The 15,674-nt window shown below is 47.5% G+C and overlaps 1 protein-coding gene across 1 annotated transcript in view; it reads left to right on the top strand.

Annotated features, from left to right (window-relative positions):
* Window positions 1-4,673: 4,673 nt before the first annotated feature.
* Window positions 4,674-15,674, top strand: part of EFNB2 (ephrin B2) — a 46,448-nt gene continuing 35,447 nt past the window's right edge. Inside the window, exon 1 of the mRNA XM_063337388.1 lies at window positions 4,674-5,920. Coding sequence (XP_063193458.1) covers window positions 5,793-5,920 — 128 coding nt within the window. The 5' untranslated portion in view covers window positions 4,674-5,792. The remainder of the gene's footprint in view (window positions 5,921-15,674) is intronic.

The following is a 15,674-nucleotide window of genomic DNA, read 5'->3' as shown; positions in this document are numbered from 1 at the left end:
TATTTTCATTGTCTCTCCTTTTCTCTTAAGCTGTGTGCCACCTCGTACACCTCACCCTATTGCCCTTGCTGACTTGAAGATTGTAAACCCCTCTTTTTCATGCTACTAACGTGCCCTTGTATGATTTTTTGAGTTTCTGTGCCGTTTTTTGCATGTACCCCAAATATTAGTTATGTGTTAGTTGTGGTTCACTCTTAACTGCATGAAGTATCTCGTTAAACGTTTTCAGAGTATTTGAGGATGTGTTGTCCCTTTGGCAAGCAGGAGGAAAATTATTAGCTCTGTTACTGTCGGGTCTCAGCGCAGTGCAAGTTCAGGTAAAATTCAGGTTGATAATGACTTTTTGGTTTGCGTGGCAGAGGTGATTTATTTCAGGAGGGAGCTGTGGGAGCTGCCTGTGTGCCTGAGGCTCATTCCAAGGCAGGAGGATATGGTTGAAGTGCCGGGGCTGGTATGGTTTCGGACCAACAGGCCAGTCCAGCTGGAGCTGAACCATGACTTTCACGCATCTCTGCTCCGTTTTCATGCCAGTACCACTAAATGCGTGCATTTCAGGGCTGTCCCCCTCTCCCCGTCCCACTGTTTTGTTAGCCACCTGCGCAAGGGGACATAAACCCTTGCAAAAGGCTGGTCATGTAGCAGGGGTTTGATCCCAGGTCATGTTTCCCACCCCCCATATCTCATTGCAGACCACCAATTAATGGAATAATTTTTGTTTTCACGGAGTGATACTGAGAATTGGTATAAAAATGAGTCAAACGGCGAATTAAAATGCGTGGTTAGGATGTACCAACTTCTTTTCTGATTTTTATTACGAGGCTGCTTGAATTCTATGGCTGTGCTCAGGAGGAGCCAAGCTCATTTTCTAAGAAGCGATGGTTAACCAAAATTGCCGTTACAAAACAGACACGGAGAAGACAAATGAACATCTAGATAGATACTCTACTGTAAGTGCAGAAAGTGCGTTGTTATAGTGTGAATGATATTTTAGGAGCTGTTTCAAGTATCCAGCACACTTGGCCTTTTGTACAAACAATAAACTACCCATTTGAAGCAGCGTGCATGAATCACGCAATAATTATTAAATGATCTTTATTAAATTTAGCAGTAACTGTATCTATGGAGTTATCTCTTTTCGGCTTCCAAAATCGGTAAATTTTCAAGTAATGATGAATGACAGGGAGCTTTTCCACTGAATAAAAAATTTCATGTCTCCTGTATTCTTGCTCCCCAATGTTTAGACTGACGTTTAAAAGAGAATCGGGGATTGTGGGCCCAATCCTGATCCCATTGAAATTAACTGCCTTTTTGTTATAGATTTCGTAGGGTCAGAGCCAATATCGATGGAATTACTGTCTGAAAGAAGCCGAAACGAGTTATTCGGCGATAAACCCGATTTTTGCTGTCAGGCCGGCTGGAGTACAGGAAATAAAGGTTTAAGCGGTGCAAATGGCCAAGTCCCCGCTTTTCCCTGAAGGTGGAGGGAAAGGCGGGTCTCACCTGCTCGCTGGCCTCGCTCATCCCTCCATCCATCTCTCCCTCCATTCCTCCACCTCTCCCTCCCTCCATCCATCCCTCCACCCCGTCCCGCCGAGCCGGGCCGCCCGGGCGCAGGGGGAGCGCGGCGCGGCTCCCACGGCCGCGGCAGGATTTCCTCCCCGCAGAAGCCTGTTCCCCTGCGAGTTTGTCTGCCAGGAAACCGCCTTCCCCGCGAAACCCGAAATATCTGCCGGCACCTCCTCCTGAAATAGCCCCCAGAGGAGCCGCTGCTGCGGCCAAAGCCGATTGCTAACTTCCTAATATTTGCGGGCTTTTTTGCTTTAAAAACCCTCTCCCCGACCCGTACTCTCACGTTTTCTCCGTGTCCGTGGCGATTCCCGCCGCTCCTTGGAAGCCAGACGGGAAAGTCGGAGGCCGATGCAGCGGGAGAGGGAGACACCGGAGGGAGCGCGGCTGCCGAGGGGCTCCCAGCCGCCGCGGTCCCTCCGAGCGCCGCCCGCCCTCGCCCGGCACCGGCCCCGGCCCCCGCCTCCCGGCACGGCCCCGCAAATAACTCCGCGGCGCAGAAAGACACCCCCCCCGCCCCCGGTCCCGACGACAGCCGCGGGGACCGGCCCCTCGGGCAAACTGGGTGACCTTTTCGGGGTAGCCACCGAGCCGGCATTTCTTTGGATGTCTTAACCTTTGTTGTTTGAGTTATCTCGGAGATAAGTTCCCGTTTTTCTCTAGGTTCTTACTTAAAACTGATTTTATTAACGCGGATTTTTATACTCCGACAGCGTGCATCAATAGGATGCCGGAGAGGAGAGTAAAACAGCTGTATTTACGTAAAATGATTAGCCGCTGGACAATGGAAGTCGAGTGATATATTTAGCTACAGGAGGATATTTTCAGACAATACCAGGGCTCTTCATTTCCTTTGGTTTACTTAAAGCGAGGATACGGAGAGTTAGAGGTCACCGTTTACTCACAGCTTTTACAAAACACCGCTCGTAACCTTTTGCTTCAAAACAAACAGAAGCAGCAGCACTGCAAAATTGAGGTAAACCTATTTTACACGTCTCTGTTGCTAGAAGCATTTATCAGGCTCAGTGTTTACACTGGCTCACGACTGGCTACACACCACACATTTGTTTAAAAGTTTAATAATTAAGTACTTTCCTCCCCTCGCTGGCGAAGCTCTCCTTTGATGCCCCTCGATGTGCATAGATACCCAATCTCTGTCTCCCACTTGAGTGCTAAGTTTCCGTCCTGGGAATCAGATCTTTTTCCACCAAATTGCGTCGCCGGATCTGCAATTCCTTCCTCACTGCAAATTAAATTTAATTAAGCAGTTTACTTAAAACGTCTTCGATGTTTTGTGTGAAAAGCAAACTGATTTCCTTGTTTTCTTGAGTGGTAGATTTCATTAGAGAACTACCAAACACAATTAACACAAAATCTATGGGGCATCGAGCGCGCCTCAAATCTCCTTCTCCTTCTGCCGCGAGCGGGACGAGCGGGCTCTGCCAGGCAGGGCGGCGACGCCCGGAACACCAGCTTAGTTAAAAAGGGGGGACGGGGGGAAAGCGATCATTTTCTCCCAAATTGATCGGGGAAGTAGATTACAGTGCCAGTCGTTTTCCTTCTAAGGGCTTCTCCGCGTTCGTCTAAAAGCCGAACGAGCATCACCACTAACCCGATTTTTAAGTAAATGCCCGTATTTCTTCGGGAATAAAATTATACGAAATTGGCTCTTTATTACGGTATTTTGTAGCGTTCTTCGCATGCCTTAACTAAAAGGTAGGGAAATGACAGAAAGAGCGCGCCGTAATTTCCTGGGATTTAACTTTTAATCCTTTCTGCAGATACTATTTTGGCAAGCAATCCCGACTGGAAGAAATTCGGTAACCCCCTTCATTTTACAGGGGCGACTGCGACATTCTACCACCGGCGTGGAACCACGGTACCCACAGCGCTCGGCGCGGACCGTTCGCCGGTGTCGCCTCCCCGGCCCGGAGCCACCAGCCGGGGCAGCTGTACCGCCCGCCGCCTTCTGCGGGGGAACGGCAAAGGCGCCGGGCAGGGCAGGACGCGAAGGAGCCCCGGAGAGGGGGGACAACCGGGGGGGACGGCTTTGCACCACCCCCCCACCAACCCCCCCCCCGCCCCACACACCCGCGGAGGGCTGGCGCTGGCCGCTAGTGGGAGCTGTGGCCCCGTGGAAGTGCCGCGGGAGCCGCCGGGCCCCCAGCGCGGCGGCGGGGCGCGCCCGCGGGGGTCTTGGAGACACACACCCCGCCCCCCCCTCTCCTCCCCCCCGGCGCCCTCCGCACCCCGCGCGGACCCTGCGGAGCCGCCGGGGAAGCATCTCCAACGCTGCCTGTAGGTAGCTCCCTGTGGCCAGAAATTAATAATAAAATGAAATTAAAGGGCCAGGTGCCGCCGAGATGCGCGGTGTCTGAAAAAGAACCGGATCCGAAAAATACTCCCCGCCCCCCCCAAAAAAAGTGTGTAAGGGAAGGACGAAGCGCTGAGCGATCACAGGGAAAGGCGGGGAACCCGCACCCGGCCCCCGCGCCCCTAGTTACGCGCCGCTCCGCATCCCTTTGAAGGGGCTCCGCGTGTCTCTATTTGGGGACGGCCCGTGGCTAATTGTCGCGTAACCTGACAAACTTTGAAAACTCCGAGACCCCGTGGGAAGTGCCAGCCCGGGGCCGGCCGTGGGAGAGCCCCCTGGCCCCCGCTTCCCCCGGCGGGGCACCCGCAGAAAGTTGCGCGGGGAGCTCCGCGCCAGCCGAGACCCGGCCCCGGCTCTTCCCCGCTCTGTACTTGAAAAACACTTAATTTCAGCAAAGACTTTTTTTGAGAGGGAGGTTTATTTTATTGCATTTTATATTTTTGCCTCCCGCCCGGCCCCGCCGTGACTAAGAGCGAGTGGGCTGCCCCCACCCCCCTCACCCCGGCGGCCTCCCGCGGTGCGGCGGGGCCGGGACCGAGACCGGGGCCGGGCCTGGCGGGGTAGAGGGGAGGAGGGGGGGGGGTGTTACCTGCCGGCCCCGCTCGTCTCGGCTGGGCTCGGCGCGGCCCCGCCCGCCGCCGCGGCGGTAAGTGACACTCGCGGCGCCCAACCAGCGCGGCGGCCCGGCGGCGGCCCTATGAGCGGCGGCGGCGGGGCGGCGGGGCCGCGCTTATATGGCTACGGCGGCGCGCTGCCGCCGGCCGCGCTCCTGCGCCGGGGACTGGCCGCGGCGGCAGCACCAGCACCAGCAGCACCGGCGGAGCGGCGGCATCGCGGGCTGAAGGCGCCGCGGTGGGAAACGGCCGCGGCTGGCGCCGCTCCTCCTTCCTTCTCCTCCGCCCTGGGCTGCGCGGCCGCGCAAGTCCCACGCCCGGCTTTCCTCCTGCCGCCGCGGCGCGCACTGCGGATCTCGCAACGGGAGAGCGAGAGAGGGACGTTTTGACGCTGCGACCCCCCCCCCCCCCATTTTGTTTTTTGTTATTTTATTTTTTTAATTATTATTTTTTTCGCCCCCTCTTTCTTTCCTTGCTCCGCTCCCGGGTCTTTGCCGGCGACAAGGACAGCAGTGCCTCCCCCGGGAAAGCCGGAGCCCTGCGGATGCGCCTCCCCGGGACCGGGGGAGCTGACTCTCGGAGTGGATTTATTGACTCGCGGTTGCTTCCGAGCTGCCCGAAACAGCCCGGGCTGGTGCCTGTGCGGATTGCAAACTGCAGGGAGCAGTGAGAGACACACAGGAGGAGCCTCCTGCCGAGGCTGTGTCCCTTTCCCCCAACCCCTTTATTTCTCCTACCACCTCTTCTTTTATTTTATGTTGTGTTTTTTTTTTTTTTTACTCCTTTTCACGCGAGCCTTAGACACTGTGAACGTGTATGGCGCACTGGATCCAAATGGGAGTTGGCAGTTTGAGTGGCATCTTCCAAGGCAGCCGGGAGACCCCCAGTAAGAGGAAGGACTGAGGCGTTTGCATATTTTTTTGTTATTATTGCTATCGTTACTTCGGAGGTAGCGTGGATCTTACCTCGCAGGAGAATTTCCCACATGCGAGCGGCATACATGACTCAGTAGATCTGCCTGCAGCTCTCACCAAGTGCATCGTCGACCCTTCGCGTGTGATTTTTTTTTTTTATTTTATTTTTTTTTTTTTTAAATTTTGATATTCTTCCTTCCCTATCCGTCGTCCCGGCTGTTGGGATACCGGGCACCCGCCCTGCTGTCGCCGCTCAGGTGCGGGGAAGCCGCGCACGGCGGAGTTGGCGAGGCTCCGGGGAGGGACCCGGTGCCGCCTGCGACCATGGCAGCGCGGAGGCGAGACGCCTCCGCCTGGAAGTACTGTTGGGGAGTCGCGATGGTTTTATGCAGAACTGCACTGGCGAGGTCCATCGTTTTAGACCCCATATATTGGAATTCCTCCAACCCCAAGTAAGTTTCCAGCCCGCTCCCCCCCACCCCCGCCGCCTCCCGCCGGGGGCCGGCGCTGCCCTCCGCGGCGCTGCGCGGGAATTGAGGGAGGGGAACGGGGTGGGTGGGGGGGACGGACACGACACGCGGTGCCGCGGCCGCCGGGAGCCACGGGGACGGGGCGGGGGACACTGCGAGCGGCGGCGGCCGCCGGGGACTTCAGCCCGGGCTGGCAGCAGGATCTGGCCCTCCCCGGGGCGGGTGGTCCGTGTCGCGGCGGAGCTGCCCCGCCGCCGCTTTGCCCCGCGGCGGGAGGGTCCCGGGAGGGAGTGGGGGACGGGGACGGGGCGGGGGGAGCCGGGACGGGACGGGGCGGCGGAGCGGGATGAGCGGGGCGGCGGCAGCAGCAGGCTGAAACCTGCGGGCGGGGTGCGGGCTCCCCTCCCGCCCCGCCGCCGCCGCCTGCACGGGGTCGGAGCAGCGGCGGAGGTCGGCGGAGCCGGGCCGCGCTGGGCTGCCAGGGAAGGGTGATCCTCTTCAACTTCTCCGTCTGCAGATGCAAACTCATCCCATTGACTCCAGCGAAGTTACATCTGCTTATAACAGGGCTAAATTTGGTTGTGGAGTTGATGGTATCAAGGCACATGTCAGTGAGTAATGAACTAAGCATTACCCATCACACAACCATTTAGTGTCATTCTTCATTAACAAATCCAGGCAAAAAAGTACATGCGTTCCCAGGACTTCACTATCAAAGCACACTGTTAAAACAGAAGCATATCCTTTTAAAAAAAAAACAACAAAAAACCCACAAAACTACTTTACTTAAACATACAAAATTTCTGCTATTGGGAAGAGGAATTTTTTGGGAAGTGGGCCGTCTTTCTAAAGAGAAATCAGAGTCAGTGACGAAAAACTAATTCTACTTCTCTTTTTGTCTGCTTTCATTTTTGATATGCAAAATAAAAGTTGGCTTTGTTCAGTTGTGAAATCCTTTGAACTTTTGTGATTAAACCCACTATTTTAGAGAACAAAAATCATGATAGGAAGAAATAGTCTGTAATGAGTTCAGGAAGTTTTACACCAGAAATGGGTTAAAATTTCTTTTAACTCATGCTACATATTCAATTATATATATTTAAAAGCAACCCATATGCATTGTGCTAATTGAATTTAGAATTTCCTGTTAAATCCAGTAAGTACACGTCTTGTTTTCCCGGGGGACTTTTTAGAGGAAATGTTAGGTGGTGATGAGACAAGAATAATGGAGTATTTCCTGGATCAGGGATTAATTCTGTGTAGGTGGCAGGATCTCCAAGAGTTTGAAGATTTCAAAGTTTGAATTGGGAGTAGCATTTCAAGTTTATCAAGTAGTCTTGCGTTACAGTCATCATTGCCTACCGTTGTTCCCACTGTAGGGAAAACTGGCTGCAGATTTCTGCCAGTATTTTTCAATAATGGACATATTTTCTATATCTCTGTAAGATTCCTTTGCATAAAAGTTTTCCCATCTTTCTTTTTTTTTTTTTTTTAAAAAAAAAAAAAAGGAAACTGACAGGAATGCTGTGGACTGCTCAGTTCAGTGTTTTTATTCCTAGCATTGTGTGACAAATGATCGTTTTATATATGCACCAGGTGGGAAGCTAGTTGAAATAAAACAAAGTTTAGCTCCAGTCTCTGGCTCTGCACTTTTATGATGCTACATTGCTAAAGCTTTTCTTTGGCTTCAGAGAGGTACGACGTGACATCTGAGAATAAAGCGACCTGGCCGGTTATAAAGCGGGCTTTATAATGCTGTTTGAATTCTCGAAAGTCAAAGGCTGGGAGCCGGGGTTGCGTTGCATTAGTGGGCCTGCTGTGCTGGTGGAAAACAGGCTCTGAGCCTTGGAGGAAGGGGAAGGCTTTTGCATCCCCAGCCCTTGATGGGTTTATGCCTACAGAGGTCACTCTTCCAATGCAGAAGAGGCTGCTCTGGCCTCTCCGCTGCCAGCTCCAACCTGCTTTCGCTTTTTTTTTTTTTTTTTTTTTTTTTAACTTACCTTGGTAGCTTTTATTAGCCATCAGTGAAATGAAAGTATCCGGAGCGGCTGAATTCAACCCATCTTACAGTGCCTGGGGATACGGTTCCTTTATCAAATACAAGTTGTGTTTCCATTTGGCTAATTCTAAACTATTTGATTACAAAAAAAAGGTTTGAATGTTGTTAATGGTAGATCTAATGATAATATCTAATTACTTTTTCAACTTAAATGCACGCTTAAAAATAGGTTCTGCTGTTGATGTAATTGAGTTTTCTTGAGTGATTCATTGAGGCTTAATCACCACAGTGAAGGAGTACACTATTAAAATTAGTCTTTTCAATTGCTGGGGCTAGTGATTTATAGGCCACTTGGAGGCCCGTCGTTTGAGGGAGCTTACAAATGCATTACCGATATTGCTGCCGGTGAGACAGCTCCACTTCTCTGAGCAGGATTTCTTACTAATTCTTGTCACAATTGTTTGCCCGAAGGATACCGAATAATTTCTCCTTAGACGAGGTTGTCCTCACACTGGATTCAAGCTGAATGTTAGCTGCAGAAGTAAGCTGCTGAAATGGGTCTTGGCGTAGTATAATAATAAAGATCCTTTCTAGGTTTGAAATAATAACTATCTGTGGTGCCGGTTAATTTATTCAGGGAAGCTGTGCATTTAACTCTATTCAGAGCCTCAACACATAAATCTGCTGCACAGGTAGGCAATTAAGTGCTGGGAGAAGTTGTTAGTCAGGTTAATATAGAGTATGAAATAATAAATTTTAGGTTAAGGTGAATGTATAAGCTGAATTGGTTTTGCACTGAAGTTTGGAGGTTATAATTTCCAGCAGGTGTCTGGGATGGAGAGCATGCGGTAGCTGTTTGAACACAGAGCTCCTTCCCCTGTTCCCCCCTCTCTCCCTTTTCAGAGATCTGCTTTCATTGCCTCGGTCAAATCACAAGAGGTGTGTTTTAAGTGACATGCATAGAATAATTATACCTGCCACTTTATTGCTTGGGAGGTTAAACGTCATTGTTGCAGATGGTTTTGGTAGACTTTACAGACTTCTCATCTGGAGAACCTTAGATCTCGTGATCTTGAAAACACAGAGAAAAATTACTCTGTAGACTTAACTCCTGTTGACACTTTTTAATGGGGGACTTTCTGCCTGTGTTGTTTCTGCCAAAATAAACAATGTATATAGATAGCAGGGATTACCTCAGTTTCACCTCACCAGGGCTCAGCACCGCCTTTGGCACGCAGGGCGGCACGTAGTGTTATGGGGCGCCTTTTAGTCAAAGGGGAGAGAAATCTCATTCAAAAAAACCATCGCTTATGTCTCAAGAGTCGCTATTCCCTGCGTGCTGTGGGCCAAGCGGTTCTCCCTAGAGACACGCGGAAGGTTATCCTCACAAGTGGTGCGTTTGACACTGATTAAGTTAGGTTATATAGCTGTTTTTCCTCTGCTTCCGATAACCAGTTATATATGGGATATTTCACAGCCCGCCTCTGAATGAATGCTAACATGTCAGAAACTGATAAAATAAACTACAATTGATGACCCTGTTAAATGGTCTATTCAGTAGCATATAGACTAGACTGCTTCTCATTGTATCTGAAATTCTTATTTTTGTAGGTAAACAAATGCACATTCACTGCCGCCTGAATAGCCCCTTGAACTATGCTCTGCAGTTTGCATTTGGGTTAATCTTGTCGGGTTTAATATAGAGAGGGGGGAAAAAAGGAGAAAGCACCAGGGGTGGAATTGTTAGTGCTTTCACATCCACATTCCTCACATTTTGTCAGGATGATAAACTGTAGGTAATGGACAGCCGTTGTTTCACAGGACAGGCGAGCCAGCCGGAGCACAAAGAGCTTGCTAAAACGATACCTCACGACAACATGTTTGGGAGCCTCTCGGCTAGGCAAGAATTTATTTGGGAGCCCCATGTCACGGGACCGCACTTTCTAACCTCAGCAATTACAGCTTCAAGCTGAAGAAACAGGAGTGGAAGGTTAAAATGATTTAAACACATGCTCCTAAATTGTACCCAAAACATGGCTGTTGACACTTGGCATGCTAATGCGAGGAGTGAGTGGTGGCTTCCAGTCCATTTGATATCTCTGGCATTCGTAGCCAGGGCTCCCAAGCACAAAGTGAATTAGCAAAATGAATTCAGAACAAACGGAAGGCCGAATTCTTGAGCTGGTTATTTTCCCCAGCCTTTTATACGTGGAGTATAATTGCTATATTATTTATAGTAATTATCTTAAAGCATGTTATCTGTAAGCTGTGCTACGTTATTTCACTTTGTTTAATGAAGTAATTGCCTTTAGAAAGGCAGTGACTAAAAGTCAAGCGAAAATCACTTAAGTTCTCCCTCTTCCCACACACAAGAATGCCTCCCTCCTTTCTTCTTCCTTTTTTTTTTCCCCTCCATGTTTAATTGTAAGGAGATCACGTTGCTTTAGGTGTGATGTTCAGGACCATCTCAAATTCAGCCAAGGTTCCTGTGATGGGAAGTCAGCGGAGGACCTGAGGTGACTGCCGTGACATGCTGGCAGAGACAGGCCTTTCAGCCTTGCGCAGCAGCCAGAGCCAGGGTTGCTTCTGGGGCTTTTTTAAATTATTATTAGATATATATATTTTTTTAATCTGGTCTTCATGTGTCGTGCAACCGGCACTACTTGAAATTGCTTGTTGCAAATGAGAAGAAAGTGTTCTTCTGAGAAAAAAATGGTGATTAAAATGTTATTCCTGTGTGCCTAATGTCTGCCTGCCTTGGCTGCTGACATAAAGAAACCTGTTTTTCTGGTCATTTATCATACATCTACATGGATTTGCTTATGAGCTCATTCGTTGTGAGGCGTTGTGGAAACTTCAATAGGAATGTTAAACTGCTTGAAATATTTTGATTAAAATATGCAGTGCCACGGAATATAGACTTTTAACCAGAACTCTGTCTTGAGTGAGGGGAATTTTTTTTGGGGGCGGGGAGGGAGTGTCAAGGGAGGAGAGGTTTTTTTTTTGGGGGGTGGGGGGGGAGTTGCATGAAAAGCAGAGGAAGGGAGGATGGCAAATGGACAGTGTTAGAAGAGCTTGGAAAAACTCCTGTGGCTTCATTGTCTCTTTAAAGCCAGAGAACACAAAGACAAACGCAGTTCAGCCTTTCTCCCATGATGGAAAATGTAAACCGTTGACACAGCTCCCATGTTTAACTTGTTTAATTCTCATTTTAAATTCAGTACTATACCAGCCGTGTGAACTCTGAAGATTTCTTTAGTAATCCATTTTGTAGTTCCGAATCAAAAACAAAGTGAAAAGGTCTGACACAATTTGCTTTTATTTTTAGGCAAATCAACCCTGGTCATAGTTAATAAGGGGATTACAACCCAGACTAGGTCTTTACAGATGTAATGTAAATCAAGGGCAGAGTATAAAGAAACTGATCCCTTTTGATTGAAGTATGGTAAAAAGGCATAGAGAAACTAGCAGCAGTAATCTGATTGTATGGCAATAAAACCACCATTTTCTGTCTTTCAGATAAAAATAATGTGGTAAATCCATGCAGTTCATAAGATGTAAAGGCAGATAAAGGGTGATGCCATGGCAACATATAGATTAGCTTGATGTTAGAAATGACACGTCTCTGAAAGGGGTGTTAGAAACTAAGGGCCTTGCTCCGGGCTGTAAGGTATTATGTGAGAACCGCACAAAACTTGGGGGCCGGGATTAGAAAGTATGAAAGGCCTACTTGTGGCTTGGGATGGTTAAAGCAGTAAAGAAAAGCTGCTCAGTTCTTGCTCATTGGTGGCGTATAATATGGTAAAGATAGATTTCATTTACTGCTTTCTGCCGAGATGGGGACCGATTAAAACTTGAGATGGCTGCAATTGTTAGGTGTGGAAGATTTTCCTTTTTAACTCCTGCCCTAGCAGCAGCCCTTCTGAAGAATTAGCCGCGCTTGGGGTTTGTTGCCTTAATCTATTTGGGCTTCGGGCAGGAGCATGCTGGCAGGGAACAGAGAGCAGAGGGGATAGGTAGGACTGGGGTTATCTGGAAAGAAAACACAGACCTTTTGATTTCAGCTGTGTTTCAGGCTGTGGTTTCCATCTCCCACTCCATGGGAGCAGCAAAGATAAACACGCCACATTGTCTGTGCCCTGGCCAGGTGATGCTTCAGCATCTCTTGTGTTTCCCATCCTGCAAAAATATAAAAGAAATAAAAAAAACCACAAACAAACCAGCATCCATTCCTATTTACCAATAAAGCTGCAGATAACCAGATTGATCTGGCTTAGTCTCTAGGTGGTATTTATTTCCGAAAGGCGGCCTGAAATATAGAAATGGATGAGATAAGCATCTGCTTACCCCCCCTTCCTCCTCCCCACCTTAAAATCATTGGGATGAGTTTGCTGTCAGCCCCCTTGAGTTCAGCCGGCAGACAATTTAGCCATTGTTTTGTCATTTATTTTAAGCGATCTGCAGCTGTAAAGGTAGTAAAACATCTCTCCTAGTGTAGCTTCTTGGGTTTTTCCCTTGCCTTTTCTCTTAAAGAGCCTTCTAAATAGTTAAGACTTGCTTTTCTACCCAACTGACAACCGTAAACACCCACAACTTAAAGTCAGCATTACACTGCAAATCAGGGGTACGATTCAAACGAAATATTTACTTTATTGCCTGCTCATTTGTCTGCTGAGGGGGGGGGGAAAGCACTCTGCATTTGTTAGTCAGAGTCTAGACATAAGGGGAAAAAACACTGAAGCCTACAATAACAGTTGTGTCTTTCTTTAGTGGGAATGAGCCTGGGATGAGCTCGGCAAAATGGAATTCATGCTGTTTGTTTGGCAGTAACTCGGACACTTTTTAAGTTTTGGGTTTTTTCATTTTTTTTTTTTATAAAGATGTTAATTACATGCTTGAATTTATCATTCTTATCCTACCCCATAGTAAGCTGGAAAGCTTCACAATTCTGACTGAAAAGGGAACTCCAGAACCAAAACTGTCAAGCTGCTGATGTGATTTAACAAATGAAAAATAAACAAGTGCATATAGGGAGCTGAACAGATTGGCAGAATCTACGGGGCCTGAAGTGCTCAGATACGTTTCCTCTCTTGCAGCTTAACCTTCACAAATCTATATCAAAAGATCCAATTCATTTGCTGAAATTCTCCAAAGCGCAGGGGCACCCTCATCTAATTTACAGGCCGGTCACATCCAAGCACCTTGCATTCTGCATTTGACAATGATTGCTAATGGGCCATTCAACTAAAGTATTTGCTTGTTAACAGGGAACAGAGCATGATAAATGTCCAGCAAGCTTGCGGCCTCCTTCAGCTTTTCAAATGCAGACTGGTGCATATTTATGGCAGGCAAATGACAAAGAGAGAAGCTGAATTACTCTGGCCTTATGCTTTCTGTTCGAACAAGGGTTAAAGTAATTAAAGAAATAATGCAGAAACCGATGTCCTTTGTTTGCCCACCATTATCCAACATTTAGCTTTCGAACCTGCCTGTCATGTCACATTTCAGAGACGTACCAGATAAGGCAGGGTAGGTTTGGCAGGGCGCAGAAGAAGGAGTGGGTAATTCCTGATGGAGCGCATCCTGGGCTCCCAGTTCCCACAGGGAATCCTTTGCAGGTTCCCCTCTCCTGAAATAGTTTTCACTGACATACATTAACTGGAAGATTTACTTCGAACACAGAGGTTTTGCAATTTGCGCTTCTGTTCCCTAACTGGGGTGGGGGGGGGAGCCCAAACCCAAAGCAGTCAGAGGCTTGGAGAAAACAAGCACATTGCGCTCAGCATGTTTCAGAAAGCCAAGTGTGAAAACAAAATGGCAGAACAAAAAACACTTTTGCCGTTGCTCCTCCGCCCCCAAGGACAGCTAGATCTTCAAAACTCAAGCTATAAAGCACACAGACATTCCCTAAACTTCCAGTGTCTTCAGTGTCATTTTGAATCGCTTGGTATTTTACGGTTGGGTTTTTTTTTTGTGAATTCATGTTTAATCGGAGCTTGATTTTCAAAAGTCTTCGAGCAGACTTAAATGCAGAATTGCAAGAGATAATTTTAAATTCCATATTTAAAAAATGCCATTTAGTATTTTATATTTCTAGTTGCAAGTAGATAACCATGTTCCAGGCTTCTGTTTAGCTCCTGTTCAACTCCATGAAAATACCTCCAGCGATTTTCAGTGAGTATTACATTAGCCTGCAAGGGCTTTACATTATAATTGTTTTTTTCATTATAGGCAGAATTTTAATTTTCTTACAACGATCAAAACCCATCATTTTACTCAAGGAAAAAGAACATCCAGTTCCCCCCCCCGTTAACTGTGATGCAGAGAACTTTCCTTTGCTGTGATTATATACATTGTCAATGACAGCAAATAAGGGCAGGACCTCTATCTTTTTTGGCAATCCTGTCCAGCCAACACCCAGTGTTTATTGCGGTATCAGCACGATAATTATAATGCAGCTGATTTAAACTTTGATGTAATAGTCTAGGCTTTCTTCTGGTTTTAAACATAGGTTCCAAGCCAGAAAAGATAAAGGCTGGTAGAGGATTATGTTGCTAGGTGAATCATTCCTAATGTATGGCCTATACATAATCATAAGATGGGTTTTCTACCTATAGTGTTCTTTTTAAATATGTGGTGGTTAATGGCTAAAATAGGATTTACAGAACTTTATTGAGTAGGATTCAGGGCTGTCTACCCTTTAAAGCATAATCAAGTTTTACACGTGTCCACAGAAAATGAGAAATTATATGGCTTGTCTTACGCAGGAGGACAGGTTAGACAGTGGAATGATACGTTAGGCTGAAAGATCTGTGCTGCTGCAAATTACTTTTCACTGTTTTGTTAGCTTTTGTTTGAATAGTGCATTTACTTAGGTACCCAAAGCAAAGAACAGTGGCGGGAAAGGTGAACAATGCACTGTAAAGGGAAGTGCATGTTCAAGCTAATAAGAAGGATTTAAAATTTATTATTGTTATTATTATTAGTTAAAGCCCAGTTGCAATTGAATGCTATTTTATTTTGGATTGGGAGTTCTGCCAGACTCCAGCCTGTCAGAGCTGAGAAGACTCAAATCAAGTCCAGGCCTATTTCTGCAGCAAACGGGAATCCTGGCTCCTTGCCTGCGGATTCATTCAGGAAGACCCATCTGGCTTTTGATGTTCTGCAAGTTTGAAGCAGTTTGTTTAAGGAACCTATGCAGCGAGCACTGGTGAAAGCACACGTAACTGCGCTTCTCACTCTTCGAGTGGTGCATCCTTTCGCGTTTTCGTTTTTTGCTGGTGGTTGCCATCTGCTTACCTACCGCCCGAGCAGCAGTTCGTTTCTATACCTGACTGGATAAAAGTGTAAATTTGGAGTTGGGAACATCTTGACTCCTTTTGAAGGATTTACAGTCCCGTAGCATTCACTGTCCACACTTCAGTTGCTTTCTTCATGTTTAATTAATTTCAGTTTAGTTCAGAAGCAGTCTAGCTTAATCACTGCACAACAGTTGACCTTTTGGTTTTTTGGGGGCTTCTTTTTCCGAGGTATTTCCAAGCTATATAGATTAGCCGACCAGGGAAGGTCACGTTGGCAGGCGAGATCACTAGTCTGCGTGATAAATATTTTAAAAGAGACAATTTTTAGTGGTAATTGTGGTTCCTTCTACTTTTGATCAGACAGTTTTCAGGCACTTTTGGAAGAAAAACAAAAGCTGAATCTTCATAAATTTATTCCTTATTGTAGTATTTTCCA

This window comes from Chroicocephalus ridibundus, chromosome 1, assembly GCF_963924245.1.
Source record: "Chroicocephalus ridibundus chromosome 1, bChrRid1.1, whole genome shotgun sequence".
NCBI lineage: Eukaryota > Metazoa > Chordata > Aves > Charadriiformes > Laridae > Chroicocephalus > Chroicocephalus ridibundus.
This window is presented reverse-complemented; position numbering and strand designations above follow the sequence as displayed.